The sequence below is a fragment of the Colossoma macropomum genome, unplaced genomic scaffold (assembly GCF_904425465.1).
Source record: "Colossoma macropomum unplaced genomic scaffold, Colossoma_macropomum, whole genome shotgun sequence".
NCBI lineage: Eukaryota > Metazoa > Chordata > Actinopteri > Characiformes > Serrasalmidae > Colossoma > Colossoma macropomum.
This window is the reverse complement of record NW_023494802.1, coordinates 24,008,230-24,031,941: the sequence shown is the minus strand read 5'-3', so window position 1 is coordinate 24,031,941 and position 23,712 is coordinate 24,008,230. Positions and strand designations below refer to the sequence as shown.

Here is a 23,712-nt window from a genome sequence, read left to right as displayed (position 1 = left end):
TTTAACAGTTTTCTTTTTGAAGGTATTCTTAAAAGCACGGCTCTTTTTGGACCAAAGGTGGTTTAAACACCTGAAAGGTTTGAAGGGACAAAAAGCATGGCCTTTTGATTTTATTCCAAGCTAATCTAGGACCTTTGGCCAGTTATTCCTCCAGCTTTCCAGTTTTTGCAAAGAAAAATGTCATGATCTTCACCACTTTCTGTTTATTATTTTAAGTTATTGCAAAACTGACAAAGAAAAATGCTCATTTGTAATCAAAACATTTTGAAAAGCTAGCTGACACCAGACTTTTGATGGGCAGTATAGCTCCACCTATTTAACTACCACTGCCTGACTCAGACTGTGGTTACTGAAAGCAAGGGATTGTAGACTTTCTTGCCGTCTGCTGAATGAGTCCCGTGGGCCAGAAGCTCCTGGATGGTAATCCAGTTATCCAAGATGCGTCGGCTGCGCTTCTTCATGCTTTTCCTTTGGCTGAGCTCCAGGATGGACGCCTGTCCCTGGCCTCCAGAGTCCTGCTCCTTCTCTCTCTCTCTCAGAAAGTCCAGGCGGCTTTGCAGCATGAACTCTCTGCGTCTGCGGTGCTCTCGGGCCCTCAGCAGTTGCTGCTTGCGCTCCTCCTTGCTCCAGTAGCGGCCCATCTTCATCTCACTGACTGCATCGTCGTCCGTGGTCATCCCACTGCGTTCCTCACAGATCTTCATGGCTCGAGCTTTCAGCAGGCGGTCTCTAACAGGTCGCTTGGCCACGTAGCGTGATCCATCACTTCGGATCTTCACCTTCCACTCCATCCGAGGTGATCCCTGGGGAAGGGATGGTAGCAAACTCTGAGGAAGCGGCATGGGATTTGCTAGGGTTGCTGAGGGGATCTCCAGGTCTCTGTTTGTGCTAACCAAGTTGCTTGGACCACTGGCAGGGTCTTCTGCAGCATCCTGAATCTCAGGACCATCTGTGGCATTCATATCCTTCAGTTGCATGCAACTTTGGTAGCGCTGTGGTATCTTGGAGCCACAGCGACGACGGGAGAGATATGGACTGTTTTCTGCACTCTTTCCTCCTTCTGCTGCTCCACCAGTTGCCACACCATTTGCCTTGGTGCCTTTTCTGACACTGTCAGAAACCTTCTTGCCATTGCTGCCTCCGTTGCGAGACAGAGAGCGAACCCTTGTACCTGGGCTGAGATTCTTACCATTGCCTGCTTCCTCACACTTTCGCCTAGAGCTAGGGGAGGACGGCAGATTAAGGTTCTCATCTTTTGCCCTTGTTGTCCTGTGCCTAGAAGTGTGAGGCCGCAAGGTCACTGAGGCACTGGAGTCTCCAGCTGCTGAGGGTGAAGGGTAACGTTCGCTGACAAGCGGTGTACTCCTGCAACTCTCCCCACCTGTGTTGTAGGCGCTGGTGCTCTCCTTGTCTGAGCGTTCTCTCTCAGGAATTTCGTTGATGTCGGACAGTTCATGGTGGACAGATGCTGCTGCCTTTGCGCCTCCTTCCCCTTCGTTCTCTTTCTCTGCTGGCCAGACTCTCAGGCAGCGTTCTCGCAGCTGTTGCATCTTCTGGGCCCTCAAGACGTTGCGCCACTTGAATTCAAGGTGCCTCAGTTCCTCCTCCAGCAAGGCAATCTCATGCCTAAGTAGGCTCTCATTGCAGTTCATATCTAAAGGAACCTCTCCTGCAGAGCACCCCTGCGGTCCTGCCAGCAAGAACAGGGGATTCCCATTCCTCTCGTAGAGGCACCGGATCTCTAGCAACTCCCGGTACCGTTCACACTCTTCCTCAGTAAGTCCAGGCATTAGCACACTGCTTGCCGTTGAGGCTGCGGTCTCTGAGGCCCCACGCTCCCCTGTACCATCAGGTCCCGGCAGGGAATCAGTGCTAAAGCGGAGTTCTCCTCCATGCATTGGTGCTAGGGAGCTACCATGGAACCTCCGCATGCTGCCAGGTGTGTTGGTTGCATTGGTGGTGGACGCGCTGGTGGCATCATCAGCCAGCAGGTCATGTTCTGAAGACTCCTCATTCCGTGTGCTCTCGTCCGTACGCCCAACCCCGCTGTCCAGCTCCTGGCTGTTGCTGAGTGCCGTGTGCCACAGGTTGGGATGACCAACACGATGGCCACTTACTGAGTCGCTGAGGACAGAACTGGCTCTCCTGCGGTGATGAGGACTGACCAGGTGAGATCCATTATCCAGGACCTCCAGCCCCAGGCCGACCCCCAGCTCCAGCTCCAAATCATCTGCCTCATTCTTTAGTGAAGAAATGCATTGGAAGATGGGGGATGAGGGCAGATGAGATGGATGCAAAAGAGAGAAGTTAGAAGAGGCTGATTTTCACTTGTGCTGTTTCTAGGCAGTAAATCTATGGGCCTCATTTACGAACCGTTCTTAAGAAGAAAGTTCTTTTTAAAACACATTTACGCAGTTTTGACTAAGACTGTCATTCACTAATGTTTTCTTAATAGGGATTTGTTCTTAGGTAAGAACAGAATCAACACACACTCAAGAGCACAAAAGTGAGAACAGTTCTGCACTTTAAGAACACGTTATGAATCTGATGTAGACTTTTTAAGGACCTTTCTCAAGAACACATTTAAGAACAAACTTGGTATTGGAGGCCCAGTTTTAGACGAGTCATCACAATTTAACATTTAAAAATTGCAGGTATCACAGATGCTAAAATCAAGCCGAAATTTTATACTAACTATTGGCCCCACTTTATTTGTATAGCCCCCGCTAGATTGTCTAGAGATGTTCAAATTATTATTATACTTTGTGTTGGAACTTGTTTCTGAACAGTGTTGGGGTTAGTATTATTACCAGGGTGAGAGTTAGGATAAGGTTTTTGGTTGAAGGTAAAGGTAGAGTTAGGACTACTGCCAGGGTTACGGTTTGGGAAAATTAAGGTGAACTGAATAGATATTTAGTTAAATATAACTTACATACTTGAAAAGCATCTTTAGTGGGCTATCCAAATAAAGAATTATTGAATGAAGAAATTGTGTGGAATGTTCAAAACTTTCAGTCCAGACCACATCAGTGTCTGTAAGTAGAAGAAGAGATATTTTATAATGATTTAAATTTGATGAAAATTTATTGTTGTGTGTACAATCTTGTTTTGTGAAATAAATCTTCAAATTTTTATGTTTTTGTTTGTCATTGAAAGAAACAGAAACAAGTCAGAATGCAATGCAATTTATGCAATCTACACTCCTGGGCAAAAAAAATCTAGATTTAAACCCTGTATAGAATATTTGGTCTCACATTAATCACAAACTAGGTCAGCAATGTTTTTCAGCTGTTTGAAGCCGCCAATGCTGAGAGGATCAATACTGTCTCTTCATTCTGTAAAAGACTGTCTGCACATTTACACACAAAACCTCAATATTTAAAGAAATCAGAGTGAAAAACTCTCCACACTGACTTATTGCAGCTGTTTGATTATGGATTTATTGTTAAGACCACTAAAAGATGAATGTTTTGCCATTTTGGGCTCGGCCCATTTTTTCATAATTAGACTGGGTTGGGTTAATATCTTTTGAGATGGGAATGGAGAGCAGACATAAATTTTACACTTTCACAGTGATGTAATCTCTTTTTGAACAGCAGAGGGCAGTGTTTGGCTGAACTCCCTCAATATTCGTACTGTAAATAACCATGGGGTGTCTCTTCCCATCTGCTGTAGTGGACGTTTAAACAGCGAGAGATGCTTTACTGAGCCACCTGTGCAGGGAATACACTTGCCCGTGGACACACACACCATCTGGAGCTTCCACCACACACACACACACACACACACACATACACACTACTAACCCCTAAACCTACATACATCCTCCATAGTCATAAACACAGTCCAGGTAACCAAGTCACTGTCTTAAACACAGCCAAACAAACACCACTATACATTTAAATACATATTACTGCTGTCAACCTTGTATCTCCATTTTTGACATTCTTCAGTTTTTGACATTATTTTGTTACTGTAATACAGTGAGGAGATTTGATGGTCAGTTTGAGTTTAAAGTCTGAGGTGTTCACTGTGGTTAATGAGCTACAGCTCTGGGGGAAAAGCTGTTAGCATATCTGGTTGTGCTAGTTTTAATGGCCCTGAATCTTCTACCAGAGGGGAGTGTCTGGAAGAGGTGATGTTCAGGATGAGAGGGGTCAGCTATAGTTTAGTCAGCGCGCTTCATCACTCTGCTGGTGTAGATGTCCTGAGAGCTGACCAGGCTAAAGTACAGCCTTCACACAGCAGCATTAGTTTAACACACTAATATTCACAGCAATCACAGATGTTCCTTTACGTTCCTTTATGTTCCTGAAGAACAGGGTGAACATATGCCTCTTTTTGGGAGGTAAAAAATAAGTCTAAATGTAAATCACCTAAAATGTCTGGGATTTGGCATTGCTTTCATTTTGACATTTGCCTTCATGATAATTCACTACTACTGAAATACTTAATTTTTTATTAATTTACCAAAAACCACGCTGTGGCGTCCTTTCGTGAGAGGACTGCTGTTCATGTCTGTTAGGATCCTGCATTTTCAGCGTCAGATCTATGTTTGTCCTGAATCCACAGCTCTGCTTTAGTGACCTCGGCCTCCAGTTTGAGCTCATTACTGCGTTATGGACTGATTGATTACTCGGGGGGGGGGGACATCACGTTCAGTTTTGCTCTATTTGTATTCATGAGGTGGGGGGGGTGTTGAGGGGTTAGAGAGTGTTTATGCTAATCTGTCAGTGCTGAGATGAGGACTGGGTGCTGCGGTCGTGTTGGGAGTTAAACGTGATGAATCTGAGCTAAAGCGTGATTCTGATTAAACTGGACACACACTGGTCAAACAGGGACACAGAGTCTCTCTCTCTCTCTCTCTCTCTCTCACTCTCTCTATTGTTATTTATTGTGTTGTGCGTGCGTGTGTGTGTGAGTTCACAGAGGAGAATGTGTATGTGTGTGTGTATATATATGTGTGTATGTGTGTGCGCGTGTGTGTGCGTGTGTCTGTGTGTGTGTATGCATGTGTTTGTGACCTTGAATAGAACAAAGGAAAACCGTCACAGAGTGCAGACTCACACACATTGCTCCATCTCCTCCACCGTCCTGTTTTACATCTCTCTCATTCTCTCTCTGTCCTCCTCTCACCTTCACTGTCTCCTTTCATTTGTTTAACGCAATCTCTCTCTCTCTCTCTCTCCCTCTCTCTCTCTCTCTCTCTCTCTCTATCTTTCTCTCTCTCTCTCTCTTTCTCTCTTTTTCTCTCTCTCTCTGTCCTCCTCTCACCTTTACTGTCTCTTGTTGTTTGTAACAGGTTGGTTTACTGTCTGTTTACTGAGTGTGTTGTTGCTGCAGGGCGATCAAGTTCTGCTCTTTCTCTCCCTGTTTAACCTTCATGTATTCACATTCGAGCTGTTTGTATCCAGACTCGTCCTCACGGCTGCAGCGAATGAGAAGAGCAGAGCTGTACTTCTCCAACACAGGTACAGATCTAATCTCCACAGTCCCCCCCAAAACCTCACCCCCCACCACTTACCCCTACTACTCACCCCTGCCCCCTATTTGCATCTTTAGTTTTAACGCTGGAGCTATGAGGCTACTAAGTACTTGAAGCTTATACTCCACCCCTTTACACTGATAGGACACACCCTGACTCATGAGCCCCCTGCAGAGGTGACACCATTAAGGCCTTTATTTATTTATCAGAACATCAATTAATTAATCTGAACTTGTGTATAACTGATGAGATCTTGTGCATTTTAGTCGTCCTGTGTTCAGTTCCGGGAAACATTCACAGACAATAAGAACTCGTTTGACCAATCACTGCTGTCTCTGTGGTTGGCATAGCAACTACCAAGTTGACCAGGGCTGTGCTCAGACTGCAGACAAATCTGGTTTGTTTCTCAAATCAGATCTTTTGAGGCGACTGTCTGCTCTGTTACCTGCATGTGATCAGATCAGATTTGTGTGTCTTGCTTGTTTGTCTAATTATTTGTTGTTAAGACCATTAAAAGCTGAATGGTGTGCTTTTTTGGACTTTTTTGCCCAGGAGTGTAGAAAAATTTACAGCACAATCTTTGTCAATCTAAAGAATGATTTGACCAGGCAGAGAACCATTTAATCATGCAAATGCTTCTTTGAGTGTTCATGGTTCTATTTAGAACCACTGTCTTTACTAAAGAACCCTTGGAGAACCATCTTTTTAAAGAGTGTACTCCTTAACCCAACTCTTATCATCATGTTGTTGATAATCAACAAGTTTGTTAGTAACTGTAGTATCTGTAGATCTACAGGGGTCATCAAAATAAAATCTGACTGATGCATTTGTCCAGTTTTGGTACAGAAAAATCACTTCTGAATATTTATTATATTCATGTTTATTTGCATCACATTCAGTGTGTAACAGTCTTGAGAGCCTCTCTCACCTCAATCTCAGGCCTGGCCAGTAGCAGGGAGATGTTGGTGCTGTCCTCTCTGGTCAGAATAGCCACGGCCTCCTCCCGGTTCTGCACGTCCACTCCATTGATCTGGACACAGAGATCCACATTAACACCACTTGACCTCTCTAACTGCCTCTGACTGTTCTGCTGGAGAGAATTAACTAATGCTCCACGAGGTGAAGGTTAATATGAGCATCTACTGATCCATACCTGCAGTATCCTGTCCCCTTCTCTGATACGACCATCTTTAGCAGCGATGCTGTTTGGGTTGACCTGGCAAAGAAAAGTAGGCGTTTAGGAAAAAGTTTCCTGAAGTATATAAAGTACAGCATTATCTCTCCATTCGTTATGCTCAAATCTTTCAGTAAGCTTAGTTTGATTTGGGCAGATCTTTCACCAACAGCCATTGTCTCAAAGCAAGAATCCACTGAGAGGAACCAAAACTCAAGAGCACGAAAAGAAGCACTGAGAGGAACCAAGCCTCAAAAGGACTGTGGAACCCAATATTGTAATAATTTCCCAATACAATAATTACCTCAAAAATATGATAAAACCAAGAACCTAAAGAACAAACTCTTTATATCCATGAGGAAGAACGACCGAGAGGAACTAAAACACAAAAGGAGAACATCCCTCAGAGCATGAGGAGGAGCCACTGAGAAGAACCAAGACCCAAAAGAAGAAACTCCCTAAGAACATGAAGAACCACAAGACTCAAAAGAAGAACCTCCCTAAGAGTATGAGGAAGAACCACTGAGAGGAACCAAGACCCAAAAGGAGAAACTCCCTAAGAGCACACAGAAGAACCACTGAGAGGAACCAAGCCCCAAAAGGAGAACTTCCCTAAGAGAATGAGGAAGAGCCACTGAGAAGAACTAAATTTCAAAAGAAGAACCTCCCTGAAAGCATGAGGAACAACTACTGAGAGGAACCAGGACTTAAAATGAAAAAATCACATAGAGCATGAGGAAGGACCACTGAGAGGAACCAAGACCCAAAAAGAGAGACTCCCAATGAACATGAGGAAGAACCACACAAGCCTCAAGACCACCACAAGACTCAAAAGGAGAACCTCCCTAAGAGCATGAGGAAGAACCACTGAGAGGAACCAAGACCCTAAAGGAGAACCTTCCTAAAAGCATGAGGAAGAACCACTGAGAGGAACCAAGACCCAAAAGGAGAACCTCCCTAAGAGCATGAGGAAGAACCACTGAGAGGAACCAAGACCCAAAAGGAGAACCTCCCTAAGAGCATGAGGAACAACCACTGAGAGAAACAAAATTTCAAAAGGACAGCCTCTCTGAGAGGATGAGGAGTTCTTCAGTAAGAGGAAAAAGACTCAAAAGGCAAACCCATCCTCCAGTTAGGATACAAGTACAAGTTTACAGCGAAGACTGAACAGAGGAAATGGGGTCAAAAAGAGGAAAGATCCAAGAGATCCACCAGTGAGTGCGGGAGAAACCATAAAGGACTGAGGGAGAAACTGATCTATTGTAGGACAGGATGGTAGATACGGACCATGGTGGAACACATTCCCTTCCTCCAGGTAACGTTCTCAGTCCAGTGTTTGAGGATCCACCAGTCAGTGATTTTCTAGCCTATTCCAGCTCCCAACACAGCTTTACCAAAGTGACCAGCCTCAGGTGTTTTTGGGGCTGGAATGGAAGCTTGTAGCTGAGGACTCTGCTCTGATCTCAGACATCGACACTATGAAATAAAATGTGTAGTTATGCAGTAACCAAAAAAGGTGTTAGACAAACTTTGGCTGTTATCTGAGGCATCTTCATGAGGAGCCTTTACAACAGGACTGAGGAACATACACATGATCATATCTTGCTGGCGGCTCAATACTTATTAATAGTCATTTATTACATTTGATAGGTTTGTTTTGGAAATAAATTCATACATGACATCACTGTTTATGTTTGTCTCAGAAAACATACGCTTTTAGATCTCCTCACCTCCCCTACGTAGATGCCCAGGTCTTCTTCATCGTCAGTGCGGTAACACACAGTCAGTCCCAGTTTCTCCTGCTGCCGAGACTTATACAGCTCCACTTCCTGCAGAGGGAGGAAATAGAACACCAATGTGGATCTGAATAATATTTGTTTACAAGAGAAACTACACAGACTCAGAGAAATAGGAAGTCAGTGCGAGATGTTGTGGAACAGGGAATGATCATAAACATTTTGGCAACAACAAAAAGAATGCACTGTTGCCTCAAACTACCTCAGTAAGGCGAGCTACTTTGCCACAGCAACACTGACTGCTCTAAATGCTATAAAATAAATGCATTTGTGGATGGGGCCAGGAGATTAAAATACTTTATGGACAGAATGTGGTCCACTGGTACTGTTCTAAGGTGTGTGTGTGGCAGCAGTAATAGCAGAAATGTAGACAGTGTGTTCTACCTCGTACTCCAGATCATCCTGTCTGTCCACCTCATGTTGACTGATGTCAAAGTAGTCGGTGGGGTCGTAGTACACATGATCTAAAGGAGACCTGCAGAGAAGAGTGAAACAAGATAACTACACACAGTACACTCAGTGGCCACTTTATTAGGAAGAACCATGCTGTGCTTCTAATAACTGGCCACTTTATTAGAAACATGTACCTTGTGTTTCCACTACGTGGTCACTTTATTAGAAACACCTACCGTGTGCTTCCGCTAACTGACCACTTTATTAGAAACACTTACCTTGGGCTTCTACTAACTGGCCACTTTATTAAAAACACACACCTTGCGCCTCCACTAACTGGCCACTTTATAGGGAACAGCTACATTGTGCTTCCACTAACTGGCCACTTTATTGTAAGCACCCACCTTTTGCTTCCACTAACTGACCACTTTATTAGAAACAGCTACCTTGTGCTTCCACTAATTGGCTACTTTATTATAAACACCTACCTTGTGCTTCCACTAACTGGCCACTTTATTAGAAACACACACCTTGTGCCTCCACTAACTGGCCACTTTATTGTAAGCACCCACCTTTTGCTTCCACTAACTGACCACTTTATTAGAAACAGCTACCTTGTGCTTCCACTAACTGGCCGCTTTATTAGAAACACCCACCTTATTGTTCCATTGTAACAGTACAGACTGTTGGTGCTCAGTTTAAGTGAGTGTATCAGACACATTGGTGTTGCTGGTGTACACAGAAATGTAGACATACAGGTGTGTAGCCCAGTGTCACTATAGCACACACTCACATCTGGTTGAGCAGGTACGGCTCTGGGATTGGTGGTAGAGGTGGAGATGGGGATGGCGGGGGTCCGCAGGTTCGGTAACTCCTGCCCACTGTAACCATGTTTTGGAAGCTGATGTCCGTCTGTGTTCCACTGTCCACACAGTCGGCCAGTAGCGATACACCACCGCCCACCACCACGCCCCCTTTCCTCCTGGGGCCCCGCCCCAGGCCCCGCCCACAGCGAAGAGCCTCCAGACCATGTTCCTGAGATAGTCTGGAAAGGTCTTTACTGCTCACCTACAGAAAGAAAACAATATGTAGACAAGACTGTGTATTACATAATGTTCTAAGGATCCTTCATCCAAATGAATTTATCTTTTTTAGATAACCACACCTTCACATAGACCATGACAACCTAAAGAAGGACAAAAAGGACAGCAACAGTTAAGTGAAAAATCTAATTTCCCCAGCCCTCCTCACCTTACCTTGAATATAACCGATCAGCCAAGACATGTTTGATGTTTTCTTTTTTTTAGTTTTAGTACTGGAGGCTATTTAAGCTACCAAATAAGGGAAGCTTAACTATTCACTGTAGAGCTCAGTGATTTTTGACATTGCATTGTCAGAGGATGCCACCTTTCGGACAAGACAGTTCATCAAATTTCTGCTCTGCTAGAGCTGTGTTGGTATTGTGAAGTGGAAACATCTACAAACAACAACAGCTCAGCTGCAAAGAACACTACCTGTCTGAATGCAAATGCAAAGTTTGGTGGAGGTGGAATAATGGGCTGGGAGTTTTTCATGGTTCCAGTGCAGGGAAATCTTAATGCAACTGCAAACAAACACATTCCAGAGGACTGTGTGCTTTCAGCTTTGTGGAACAGTTTGGAGAAGACCTTTTTCTGTGTGGTGGAGGTGGAATATTAGACTGGGGCTGTTTTTCATGATTCCAGTGAAGGGAAATCTTAATGCTACTGCATACAATCAATTAAATCCTGATTATTCTCTTAAATGTTTCCCCTATTTATCTTGTTTGATTTGATTTGATTTTACTGTTAATTTGTTCACGTAGTTCTGTTCATTTCTTTTTCAGTCCCTTTACGCTATACATTTGGTGTTTTGGAAATGAGGGTCACCTTTAGTGTAAATAATTGATACAATCATTGTCAATCAATCTAGCCAACTTCTAGCTTCCAGCTTTGTGGAACAGTTTGGAGACCTTTTTGTGTTCCAGGAAGAAAACGACCCCTCATGCACAAATAGATTTAGAAGTCTGGTGAGTTTGGTGTCCTGACCTCAACCCTGTCTAACATCTTTGTGAAGAAGTGGAACGCTGGCTGTGAGTCAGACCTTCTAGCCTAAAATCAGTATCTGACCTCACTAAGTTCTCTTGGGACTGGAAGGAGATCTTCAACAATCTGGTTGTGATGTTCAGATGTGGGAGCAAAACTGGTCTGCAGTGGAGATGAAGTTTATACTTCAAACTGAAAAGCTCATAAAAGCTCACAATGACAAGCTGTTCAGACGAGAATATGAGCAAATGAACAACACGAACTAAGAACAAAGTAAACACAGACGAACGTTTCTGAAATCAGCATATTACAAAGCTAAAAGCCAGCAGCTCTGATCCGTCTGCTTTTCTGTTTTATGAAATTATGGACAAATTAATGGGAGGTCAACCTCTTGCTAACATGGATAAAAACTGGTGGATGTTGTCATGGTAACATCTACACCAGGGCTGTGTTCAGACTGCAGGTGAATTGTGTTTGCTTCTCAAATCAGATCTTTTCAGTCGACTGTCTGCTCTGCTATCTGTAAGTGATCAGATCAGAATTGTATGTCCAGATATCACCAGTCTATCTGCATGGATTGCCATGGTAACAGCGTAGGTGTCAGTAACTATGTAGCTATGCTGGATTTCAAACACAGATGCAGGAGAGATGGAGGTGCATCATCTCTCCCTTCAAACTCTTTCTTGATAATCATGAATCTCTGCAGCTCTTCTTGAATCCCAGCACTTCCCTCACTCTGGATTTGACATCATCGTTGTTTGTCCCATTGCGAGTGACAAAAAAGACACTTTGAAATCAGATTTGAGCATCCAGAGCATCCAGACTGAGGCACATCTGTAAAAAAATTGATTGGAGTCGCGTTTCAAACCACCTCCAAATGTGGTTTGGATCAGATTTTTTGCAGAAATCAGGTTTCATGTGTTTTTTGCCGTTCAGACTATCAAACATCAATCTGGATATGCAGATGTGGGATTGTCGGATTTGGGCTGGCAGTCTGAACACAGCCTAAGTAGTTCTCTATGCACGCATGTGATTTTGGGTCTGATTACTTGTAGTGTGTACGTAAATGGAGATTTTAATCAGATTGTTGAGTAGAGTGAGCATATAAACACCTTAGTCTAAATCTCTAATCAAAATCAATTCAATCAGATTGGAGATCAGCTTCTCGTCTAACTTTAACTGTGAGAAGAAAGAGAGAGAGAGAGAGAGAAAGAGAGAGAGGAAAGATATGACAGGGGATTTAATAACAAAGCCCTGAAGAGAGGGTTCTGTTATTTAGTGTAGAGCGAATGTTGTGGGAATTGAACTCGGAGTTAGAGACGAATGTCTGCAGTCTCACAGTGACAGATCACAGCAATACCACAAAATCCCCAAAGCACAGAGGAACCCTGACTTACTGTGGCTGCACTTTACTCACAACAAAGTGCAGAACATCTGCCCTGCACAGCGGCACTGCTGTAAAGTGGCAGGTTATCAGGAACGCTCAAAGATCTACAGACCGAAGACGGGGTATTAGGGTGGACTCATACTGCTCCCGGTTGCCTTGTACCATGCCCAAGCATGATTACCCTCCCACCCCCGCCCACATTCTGGCCTGCGCTCACATGGTGTTTAACGTTCTGGCCTGACCACGCTTACATCATCACAATGCGACTCTTTGTGTTAAAGAAAAGTGCTCGCACAGCACTGTGTAGCTCATGATTGTATTTACTTTGTGGCTTATTTGGAGAAGTTTTGGGCACTGACACACAGCCCTCGCACACGCGCTATAGATTTATTGATTACACTATGCAGCGGTTTTTGGTTAATCATGCTGCACGTATAAGATTTTTATGATTTTGAGAGAGAAGTTTCAGCTTTATTGCTGACTACAATCCACCTTCTTCAGTAAGGTGAGAATCAGACCCAAATATTAACCCAAATATTCTCCAGAACCAATAACACAAATAATCCAGAACCAATTACACAACTTTATCGGCTGCAAATACAACTCCTCAATTGTTTAATAAACAATTTTCAGCCCAGAGGAGAATGGGTTCCCCTTTGAGTCATGGTTTCTCTCAGTGGTTCTTCCTCATGGTCTTAGGGAGGTTCTCCTTTTGGGCCTTGGTTCTTCTTAAGCTGTTAGGAAGTTTATCTTTTGAGGCTCAGTTAATGGTTCTTCCCAATGTTCTTATTGATTTTTTTCCTTTTGAGTCTTGGTTCCTCTCATTGGTCCTTTTTCATGCTTTTATAAACTTTAATCTTTCGGGTCTTGGTTCTTTCATCTTAGGGAGCTTCTCCTTATTTGTATTCGCTCTTCTCAGTGGTTCTTCCTCGTGTTCATAGGGAGTTTATCCTTTTGAGTTATGATTCTCCTCTTACTTGAGTTTTAGTTCTTCTCAGTGTTTCTTCCTCCTGATCTGAGTGAGGTTCTCCTTTTTTAGTCCTCACTTCTTTCAGTGATTCTTCCTCATGCTCTTATAGACTTTTATATTTTGAATCTTTGTTCCTCTCAGTGGTTTCTCCTTTTGAGTGTTGGATTTTCTTTAAATCTCAGTGTCTGATATCTGTGCGTGTAAAATCGTTAAAGCTGTGTGGGAGATGGAATAAAGGAGAGACATAGGACAGAGAGAGAGATAAATAACAGCAAAGTGTCAACAAATAACTCACAGAAGATACAGAGAGGACGGAGGCAGCAGGAGAGATGGATGAAAGGAAGGAGAAGAGATGTGAATCTAGAACAGCCGTTACCGCACCAAACAACTCAAGTAACAGGAAACAGGTTTTTTCATTTTTAGTTTGATGTTTTTAAATGTACATCTTTATTTCCTGTTTTGCTTTGTAGTGGTGGCATGGTGGGGCCGTGGGTAGCGCTGTTGCCTCACAGATGGGTCTGGGTTTGATTCCCGGCCGGGCAACCAGGGTCATTTCTGTGTGGAGTTTGCCTGTTCTCCCTGTGTCTGTGTGGGTTTCCTCCGGGTACTCCGGTTTCCTCCCACAGTCCAAAAACATGCAGTCAGGCTGATTGGACCAGCTGAATTGCCCCTAGGTGTGAGTGTGACTGTGTATGTCTGTCTGTCTGCCCTGTGATGGACTGGTGACCTGTGTAGGGTGTATCCTGCCTTCCGCCCAATGACAGTTGGGATAGGCTCTAGCACCCCACCGTGACCCAGAAGGATAAGCGGTTTAGATGACGTATGTATGTATATATCTTTATTTCCTGTTTTGCTTTGTAGTGGTGGCATGGTGGTGCCATGGGTAGCGCTGTTGCCTCACAGCAAGATGGGTCTGGGTTTGATTCCCTGACTGGGTTCCTTTCTGTGTGAAGTTTGCATATTCTCCCCATGTGTGTGGGTTTCCTCCCAAAGACATGCATTCAGGCCAAATGGAGATGCTAAATTGCACCCAGGGGGGTGTGTGAGTGTGTATGTCTGTGTTTCTGCCCTGTGATGGACTGGCGACCTGTCCAGGGTGTCCAGTGAATGCTGGAGTAGGTTCCAGCTCCCCCCACGACCCAGAAGGATAAACGATTTAGAAAGTGTTTGTTTGCTTTATGTTGAAGCTCTTTGAGCTGCTACATGTATGAAAATTGTTCTATAAAAAGTTGTTATTATCATTATTGTTATTACTATTACAGGTGTAGAACAGAAGGACAGATGGAGAGAGACCTGGATGATGGACAGAATAAAGATGTGGTGATGGTTTGCAGACTGTTGCCTCATCTGATGGAGAAACGCTGAAGAATACACAAACAGACCGGCGGGGGGCTTTAACACACACACCGTCCTGCAGAGCATCTACACTGCAGCAGTGTGTGTGTGTATGTGCGTGTGTGCTGAATGGTAATGACCCTTTCCCTCCACATACTACTCCCCCCAACACTCCCATCAGCAATCTAACAACCAACAGCAGAACCAGACAGGAACCACAGAGGAGCTCCTCCTGCAGTGAGTGTTGGGGAAAGTAACAGTAATGTAGTTACTAGAGATGCACTTTAGATACACACTTAAAAAGATGGTTCTTCAAGGGTTCTTTAGTAAAGACTATGGTTCTATTTAAAACCCTGCGTTCTCTATAGCAACATTTAATTTCATGTTGAAATGGTTCTTCAGATTGATGGGGAATGTGTTGTATATGGTTCTATATAGCACCAAAAAGAGCTCTTGACATCGTAACAATAGCAGAACTCTTTTTGGTGCTATACAGACCCATTTTCAAAAAGGTTCTACATAGAACGATATGCAACACATTCTACATAAATCTAAAGAGCCACTTCACCATGCAAAGAAATATTTATTCCTGCAAATGTTCATGGTCCTATGTAGAACCATTGTCTGCTAAAGAACCCTTGAAGAACCATCTTTTTAAGAGCATACAGACTGTAACTGATCTTCAAGTATCTGCTAGTACTGAGTACCGTGTACCGATAATAACTCTAATCTTTTCACTGGATAGGTGCCTACAAACTAGTGGTGTCATATTCTGGGTACACTCTTAAAAAATGGTTCTGTATAGAAGGCTGAACACTCAAAGAACCATTTGCATACATAAGTGGTTCTTTGTATGGCCAAATGTTTCATCTTTATGATGAAAACCTGGTTGTATATGGTTCTTTAAAAAACCTTTTTAAAAGTAGCACTACAAAAATTGTTATGTTTTGCAGGTAAGAACTGTTTTTTCAGTATCACAATATATAGAATCCTAATTGCTAAGAGTGTAAGCCTGTGAAAATCAAACATCAGACTATAGATAGTATTTTACTAAGCATTTGATTGTTGCTGTTGCCATTTTGTTGACATACTGCCATTCAATGAGGAAAAAAATAAAGGCATCCACTGGGCATGTGTACCCATGGGGTACAAACAGTTAGAACTGAGTTGAGCCAACGTGCTGAATGAAATGGTCGTCAGTGGAGAGGACTGTTCAGATGGTTTTAGCAAGCTGTAGTTAGCAAACTTGCTAACTCAGCACACTGTTAGGAGGTTGCGGTGACCTTATTCTGCAACATTATTATGTACCCATTTACGTTTTGTGGACTTTTGCAGACAGTTATTGTCTGAAATATAAGTGGTTCAAAGGAACTGTTTATCTGGTTTATTTTGTGCAAACCTGGCTACTCACTTGCTGTAATGTGTTAATGCTAATCTGCTAGCCAGCATAGGTGATCTACGGTTAAGGATGGTGTGTCTTGTTTGTTTACAACTTTACAGCGAGAAAATGTACTGAACGAAACATATACAATTAATAAGTTCTTCACCAATGAGACTTTAAAGAATCTGCAGGTAAGCCTGAGTGCTGCTGTTTTAGTAGTTAAATTTGCTAAAATTATGGCTTTCAATAGCTGATCAATCAAAAGAGTAAGTTAGCTTTAACAGTGGTATATTCCTCTGATGACATATGTCATGTATTCATTGACATTGACATTTTTTCACTGTATATTCATCTTATTTAATGGCCAAATAAATTGATTCAGTGTCTTAGTTGGTAGTTTTTTAAAGAATGAACATACCAAACAAAATAAATGTGGGATGCATTTTTAATCAATAACAGAGTAATATCTCTTCAACAGAGTAATATATCTGACTCTTCACCCAGTGCATCATGGGAATGCAGACCCAGTGTGTGTGTTTCCAGTCAGTGTGGCGATAACAGCAGCACTCATAGAGCCACTGTTTGTACAGTGTTAGTTATTAAAGCATCCTGACAGATGAAATACAGCTGTGGTGAGCTGTGAGCCTCATGGCTGCAGTAACAGAAAATAAAACACTGTAAACTTTTATAGTGTCCTGGTTTTCCGACACCACAAGCTGAGATGGCCAAGGAGAAATCTTTGGATAATAACCAGGAAAAACTCTCAGCATCTCCCCATTACCCTACCACAGTCTGATATCATCATTGTGCCAGACAGTTCTGTGAAAGATCAGTTCTCTAGTTTTGCTTTTGATCATTTTCAAGTCCTTATAGGAAAGTCTGTTCACTCGGCAGCCATCTTTGCAATGCCACAGGGCAGTAATTCTCAGCCATGCAAAAACTCCTCTCCCTCTGAATGAGGAGGGACCAAAACAGATTTGAGATCAGTGGAAAATCTGACATAAATAGTTTGTAGCATTTGGCCTAATAACAAACAAAAAACATTATTTTTGGGGGGGTTTCTGGTTGCTGTGGTTGTGCTGGTCTCCACAAGTAGTGAATTTTCTGGCTAGTGGCTCAAGCTTCAAACCGATTGGCTCTTTTATTGAATAATGAGGAAAACTCCAGCCAACAATCTGTCCAATCATCTAATCACACTGTTGGATAAAGATCTCTGAGCTGAAGACGAGAAGCTCATCTAAACTGACTAGATGTCATTCACATTCACACAGCTGTGTAACTTTCACACTCTTTTCAGTTTATTTCAGCTGTTTTTGATCTGTTTGTACTGAAGAGTTTCTGGATTTTCAGTTATATTATCAATGCCTACACATTCCTTTTGTTGTGTTTACAGTGATTAGCTGTTTGTAAATAAAGTGCTGAAACGACTGTTTCCATTTTTTTGGGGGGTTTTTAAAGAGTAGTGTAGAAGTAAATTAATGAGTAGTGAGATGGGACTGACAACTACCTGGAAGACCTGGTAGACACCAAAACTGTCCCCATCAGATAAACAGCAAGTAAAGCTTTCATCTTTGAGAGAGGAGGAAATCAATCTGCTTCAGATCTGAAAACATCCACAGGTGTTTCTGTCCATTCTTCCACTGTGAGAAGACAACTCAGCGCTATGGGTCTGAAAGGATGTATAGCTGTCAAGAAGCCTCACTGAGAAAAGGAGACCGACTCATCAAACTAAGAAGCTGAACAATGGACTGACCACCCCAGAGTCCAGACCTCAACATCACTGAATGTGTTTGATTACTTCAGAAAATGACCAACCAACTTCTAAGACTAAACTTTGGAGGTGTGTCTGCAGATTTCTTTGAGAAACTGAAAGTGAGTCTCTTGAAAAGAATGGAAGCTGGAATGAAGGCCTGTGTGTGAAATCACCCCTGGTGTTCAGGGGGTCCCATGTTATAGTTTCTAGGCTATGAAGGACCGACTGGGTGAACCAGTCTGTTACAGCGCCACCCTGAGGCAGAGCAGTGCTGCAGCTCTAGTTAATTAAGAACACCAAAGACAGAAGCTAATTGTGGGTAAAACAAATAAACAATAGGCTTCACTCAATCTATACTTCAGCACCTGTATCTTCCAAATGGACATCATAACGTCATAAGGAGTTTATTTTCAGGGACCTCCAGAATTTAGATTTTGAGACATTCAGGGGGTCCAAGAAGTTAATTAGGAAGTCCTGGACCCTAAAGTGTGAATACACTACATACTGAAACATCTGATGTTATATTTATCTGTTAAGGATTCTTGACAGCTAAATATGATCCTGTGTCAATTTCTATATAGTATGTATATCTGCTTTTTTCCTAATGCTGATAAACCAGTAAATTTACTGTATCTGAGATACATTTGTAGAGTAACCGGTAGCTTAGCTTTGCTAACTATTTTAAATATCACAGTCCTGTAATGATTTTACATTAACACCCCACACCATTAAACACCCGTCAGCCACTCACACTCCACGTGTAATTGCTTTTTCCTCTCATAACACACACACACACACACACACACACACACACACACACTCACACAAACACTCACACACAGACACGATCAGTACAAAATCAATTAAGCAGAAGGTTTTCACTCCCCACAGAGAGCGAGGCATGGGGGGGGGGCTGGGTGGGGCTAGAGGGGGGTGTAGAGACCCTACAGCAAGGAAATTCACATACACAGCTGGAGGACAGCACACTCAGACAGGTTACACATACAGCAGAACCTGGGGAACAGTTTAGAATGAACTGCTGACACGTTATAGTGTCAACAGCACTGACATAACAGGAGAACGATATAGAACTGATTAACTGTAACTGTGTATAACAATACTGTTGATCATTCTCCCTCTCTCTCTCTCTCTCTCTCTCTTTCTTACTCTCTCTCTCTTTCTTACCGAGCTGTAATACAGTCAGGGATGATGCTGTGATCATCCACTGAGATCTACAGGTTTATTATACATTTATTACACATGCTATTAATTAATTACTTTATTGTTTTGTATTGATGTAAGAGATTTTAGATGTTCTTATTACACCATGAGAGAGAGAGAAATAAAAGAAAGTGAAAGAGAGAGAGAAAGACAAAAAGTGAAAAGAAAGAGGAGAGAGTGAGGAGAAAGTGAAAAGTGAGAGAGAAAATTAGTGAGAGAGAACGAAAAGAGAGTGCAAAGAAAGATGAAAGAATGTATGTCAGACAGACAGACGGGTGTGGCAGCAGACAGGGCGGGTGCTGTGTGTGTGTGCTGTGTGTGTGTGTGTGTGTGTGTGTGAGGTGTGTGTGGGGGCGGTTGGGGGTGTTTTGTGTTTTGACTGCAGTAAAAACACACTCAAAGTGTGTGTGTGTGTGTGTGTGTGTGTGTATGTTAACCTGGTGTTTGCAAACATACAAGAAACACATCACATTCAGTTAATGAGAGCGGTTACCATGGTTACGGCATCCCGCTGAGACACAGTCTACAGCACAGAGAGAGAGAGAGAGACAGAGAGAGAGAGAGGGCAGTCAGGGAACTGTGTGTATATATGTGCCTGAGCATTATTACAATAAATATATTACAATACCAACTCATATTAACATTTAAATAAATAAATTATATTAATAGAACAGTCTGATTTATTGTAATAATAATTTGTAATAAAAGTATTATAACACAGGTACATATGGGGTATCTGTCGAGCACATGGCTGATGGACTGGAGGAGAACCACATTCTTTGAAGTGATGAATCAGCTCCACCCTCTGACGGTCTGACAGGAGAACCTGTGTTTGGTGATGCAGGGGAACACGAGCTCCTTGAGTGCAGAGTTCTGTAAAGTTTGATGGAGGTGGAAGGATGGGCCTGGCTGATCTTTAGGATTCCAGTGCAGGGAAATCTTAATGCTGCAGCGTACAGTCACAATCTAGAGAACTGTGTTCTTCCAGCTCAGGGAAGACCCAAGACCCTTCCCTATTCCAGCAGGACAATGATCCTGCCCCCCCCCCCACCACCACCACCAAAACAAGAAATGGTTTGGTGAGTTTGGTGTGGAAGAACTTAACTGACCTTCACATAGTAGATAAGCAATGAGCTTCAATGAATCTGGATTTGAGTGTCTGTTTTTCTCTAACAAACAGCATTCAGGGGGTCCAAGAAATTAATTAGGAGGTCCTGGACACCCCTATATTTTGCACTTTGAATGTAATGCTTATGTCTGATGATCCCATGTTTGGTAAAGTGATGCCATTTGTAAGAGTGTATTAATGAATTACATGACATTTCTCTGAACACAAAGAAAACAGAGGGATCATTTCACAAGCACAGGAATGGGCAAGCTGGCACATAAAGAAAGCCCCCTCTCTCTCTTTCTCTCTAACACCTTTTATATTTTGTACGCTCTGGGATGATCAGTGTGCGTGTGGTTTGTTGTTTGTACGTTAATAAACCCACTGATAGTGTGAAACAGCTCTGTCGTTAATTACAGACTAATATCACAAACATCAAACCCACATCAGAGATTCTCCCGACCATAAACAGCAGCTGCCACTCAGCGGGAGCTGCTTTGTTAAAAACATGCAGGAAGTCATGAATTATGTGTGTTTATGATGAGGTGGAGTGCTCACACTCAGGATCTGTGCAGTAAAGAGAGAAACACCTGCAGGCAGAAGCTCTGCAGCATGAACACGGCCTTCACTACTTCAACTCTGAGTTCAATGCTGTTCAATTCAGATTTATTTGTGCAGAGCTTTTTAGAACAGGTCCAAGATCTTCTGAGTAGAACAAAGACTTAAAAGGAGAGACTACAAAAAAGCATGAGGAGAACCACTAATAGGAACTGTGTCACAAACAAAGAAAGTCACTAAGACCATGAGAAGAAAGCACTGAGAGGAACCAAGACTTAAAAGGAGAACCTCCCGAAGAGCATGAGGAAGAACCACTGAGAGGAACCAAGACTTAAAAGAACAACCTCTATAAGTGCAAGAGGAAGAACCACTGAGAGTAAACAAGACTCAAATGGAGAACCTCCCGAAGTGCATGAGTAAGAACCACTGAGAGGAACCAAGACTCAAATGGAGAACCTCCTGATGAGCATGAGGAAGAACCACTGAGAGGAACCATGACTCAATCAGAGAAATTCCTACATTTCTCCTGAAAAGAATGGAAGCTGTCACAAGGGTTCAGAGTGACATTGAACACTCAAACAGCTGAGATTAGATTTGACTGTTGTGCAATTTTCTGTGAAATACGAGTTTTCTGCTTTTTTCAGATGCTCAAAAATTAAAAAAAAAAAGCTTATTCTTATTAGCCGTTTGACTGGAAATTAAATAATGAAGGGGGTCTCTGACTTTTGCACAGCTCAGTCCAACATAATATATACAGTTTTGTCCTTGGCCATGAAAACAGAACAGAATTAAATTTTTGTCTCATTTATGTTTCTTTTCTGCCACTGTGTTGGACTTTTTCCATCCTGCAGGATTCCTGATGTCCACCTTTTCCACTCCTGCTCCATGAAGCGCAGAAATCAATTATCGTTGCTGTCTAAGAGCAGGCAGGTCATCTCGCTGCCCATACATCCCTCTGCTGCTTCTTATCTGCCTGCTTCTGCTCTTTTCTTATCTGCTCTTTCTATTCACTGTATATTTTTGTCCTCAGGATTCGGGGCGACTTACCCCTCCACTTGTCCCTCCGCCTCTCCATTCCAGCCTGTGTGTGTGTGTGTGTGTGTGTATTCGTTCGATTAAACACTTTTATTATTCTGTCCACATCAGCGGCTCTGCAGCAGCTTTCACCCTTAAATTAGATAATCATACAGCAGGAGAGACACACTTCAGCAGAGCTGCTGCTGAAACAGTAACCGTGGCAACTCTTCTAGCCATCAATGTCCAAACCCAAAATATCACCCACCCCTCAGCCTGTCTTTCTCTTGCTTAAAGACACATATCCAGTGATTAGTTCAATACACTCCATCAATAAATGCTCAGATACTGTAGAATAGGAGATATTAGTCCTTAAATTACTTCAATAAATACTCATATATGCTATTAAAGGAGATGCCAATCCATAAATGATCTTAATAAGTGCTCCTTTATGCCACAAAGGCGATATTAGTCCATAAGCAACCTTAATAAGCGCCCCTCTATAGTATAAAAGGAGATATTAGTCCATAAACTAACTTAATAAACACTCCTCTATGGTATAAAAGGAGATATTAGTCTATAAACAAAATTAATAAGCACACTTCTTTGGTATAAAAGGAGATATCAGTCCATAAATAACCTCAAAAAATGCTCCTACAGACTATAAAAGGAGATATCTGTCCCTAAATGACCTCAACAAAGGTTCCTCTGTGCTAGAACAGGAGATATTAGTCCATAAGGGACATTAATAAATGCTCCTACAGCTAATATTGGATATATTAGTCCATAAATGACATTAAGAAACACTCCTGTGCACTAGAGTAGAAGATATTTGTCCATAAACAACTTCAAAAAACACTCCTATACGGTAGAATAGGAGATATTTTACCAAAAACAACCTTGAAAAACGCTCCTATACACTAGAATAGGAGATATTAGTCCATAAACAACTCAATAAATGCTCATATATGCTACAAAGAGATATTAGTCCATAAACAACCTCAATAAATGCTCCTATATGCTTGAATAGGAGATATTAATCCCTAAACAACCTCAATAAATGCTCCTATATGGTAGAATAGGAGATATTAGTCCATAAACAACCTCAATAAACACTCCTGCATGCTACAATAGGAGATATTAGTCCATAAACTACCTCAATAAATGCTCCTCTATGCTAAAATAGGAGACATTAGTCCATAAACAACCTCAATAAATGCTCCTATACGCTAGAATATGAGATATTGGTCCATGAACAAACTCAATAAACACTCCTATGCTAGAATAGGAGATACTAGTTCAAAAACAACCTCAAGAAAAGCTCCTATACACTAAAATAGGAAATATTAGCCATAATTGACCTCAATATATGCTCCCACATACCAGAATAATAGATATGAATCCATAAACAACTCTAATAGACATTCCTATATGCTAGAATAGACCATAGACAACCTCAATAAACATTCCTACATGCTAGAATAGGAGATATTAGTTCATAAAGAACGTCAATAAACACTCCTATACTCTAGAATCTCCAAGTGAAATGTTGCTGAGAGTGATGTTTGCACTTGTGATCATCTCACTCAAACAGCTATAATGTGGTCCAAACACTGGAAGACAGAAGACTGAAGATAGAGAAGCATCTCTTACCTGGAACATGACTCTGCAGTGCTCCTCAGGCTTCTGCACTACACACATGTTACACCCCATCCTGAAAGTTCACCTTCAGCCTCACACAGTCCAAACGTCTCCCTGTGTCTCTCTGTCTGCCCTCCTCTCTCACAGGGCTGATTATAGGGGTTAATTCCGTGGATAAAAACCAACAATCAAAAATCTCCACAAGCACAAAATGAGGTCACAATGTCTCAGGAGAATCCATCTCAGCACTAAAGCTTCTCATAGGTCTGGAATTACATCATCTGTTCAGTCCGGCATCCAGCCAAAGGAGCTCCAACCTGCAGGAAAGTTCACCTGCAGCTGAAGTTTGTAAATCCATCTGATTTTTGTTCTGGAGCAGTTTGGTACAGTCTGCAGTTATGTTCACAGTTTGCTTATCTTCTTCTGCTTCTCA

At 42.4% G+C, this 23,712-nt stretch overlaps 1 protein-coding gene across 1 annotated transcript; it reads right to left on the bottom strand.

Annotated features, from left to right (window-relative positions):
* Positions 1-274: 274 nt before the first annotated feature.
* LOC118822831 (PDZ domain-containing protein 4) lies at positions 275-23,441 on the bottom strand. The gene is made up of 7 exons (XM_036592138.1): positions 23,292-23,441; positions 9,642-9,916; positions 8,840-8,930; positions 8,390-8,488; positions 6,639-6,701; positions 6,414-6,515; positions 275-2,240 (listed from the first exon to the last, which is right to left on the bottom strand). The coding sequence occupies exons 1-7, from the start codon at positions 23,349-23,351 to the stop codon at positions 336-338; spliced, it is 2,595 nt and encodes an 864-aa protein (XP_036448031.1). The 5' UTR covers positions 23,352-23,441; the 3' UTR covers positions 275-335.
* Between the last annotated feature and the right edge of the window lie 271 nt (positions 23,442-23,712).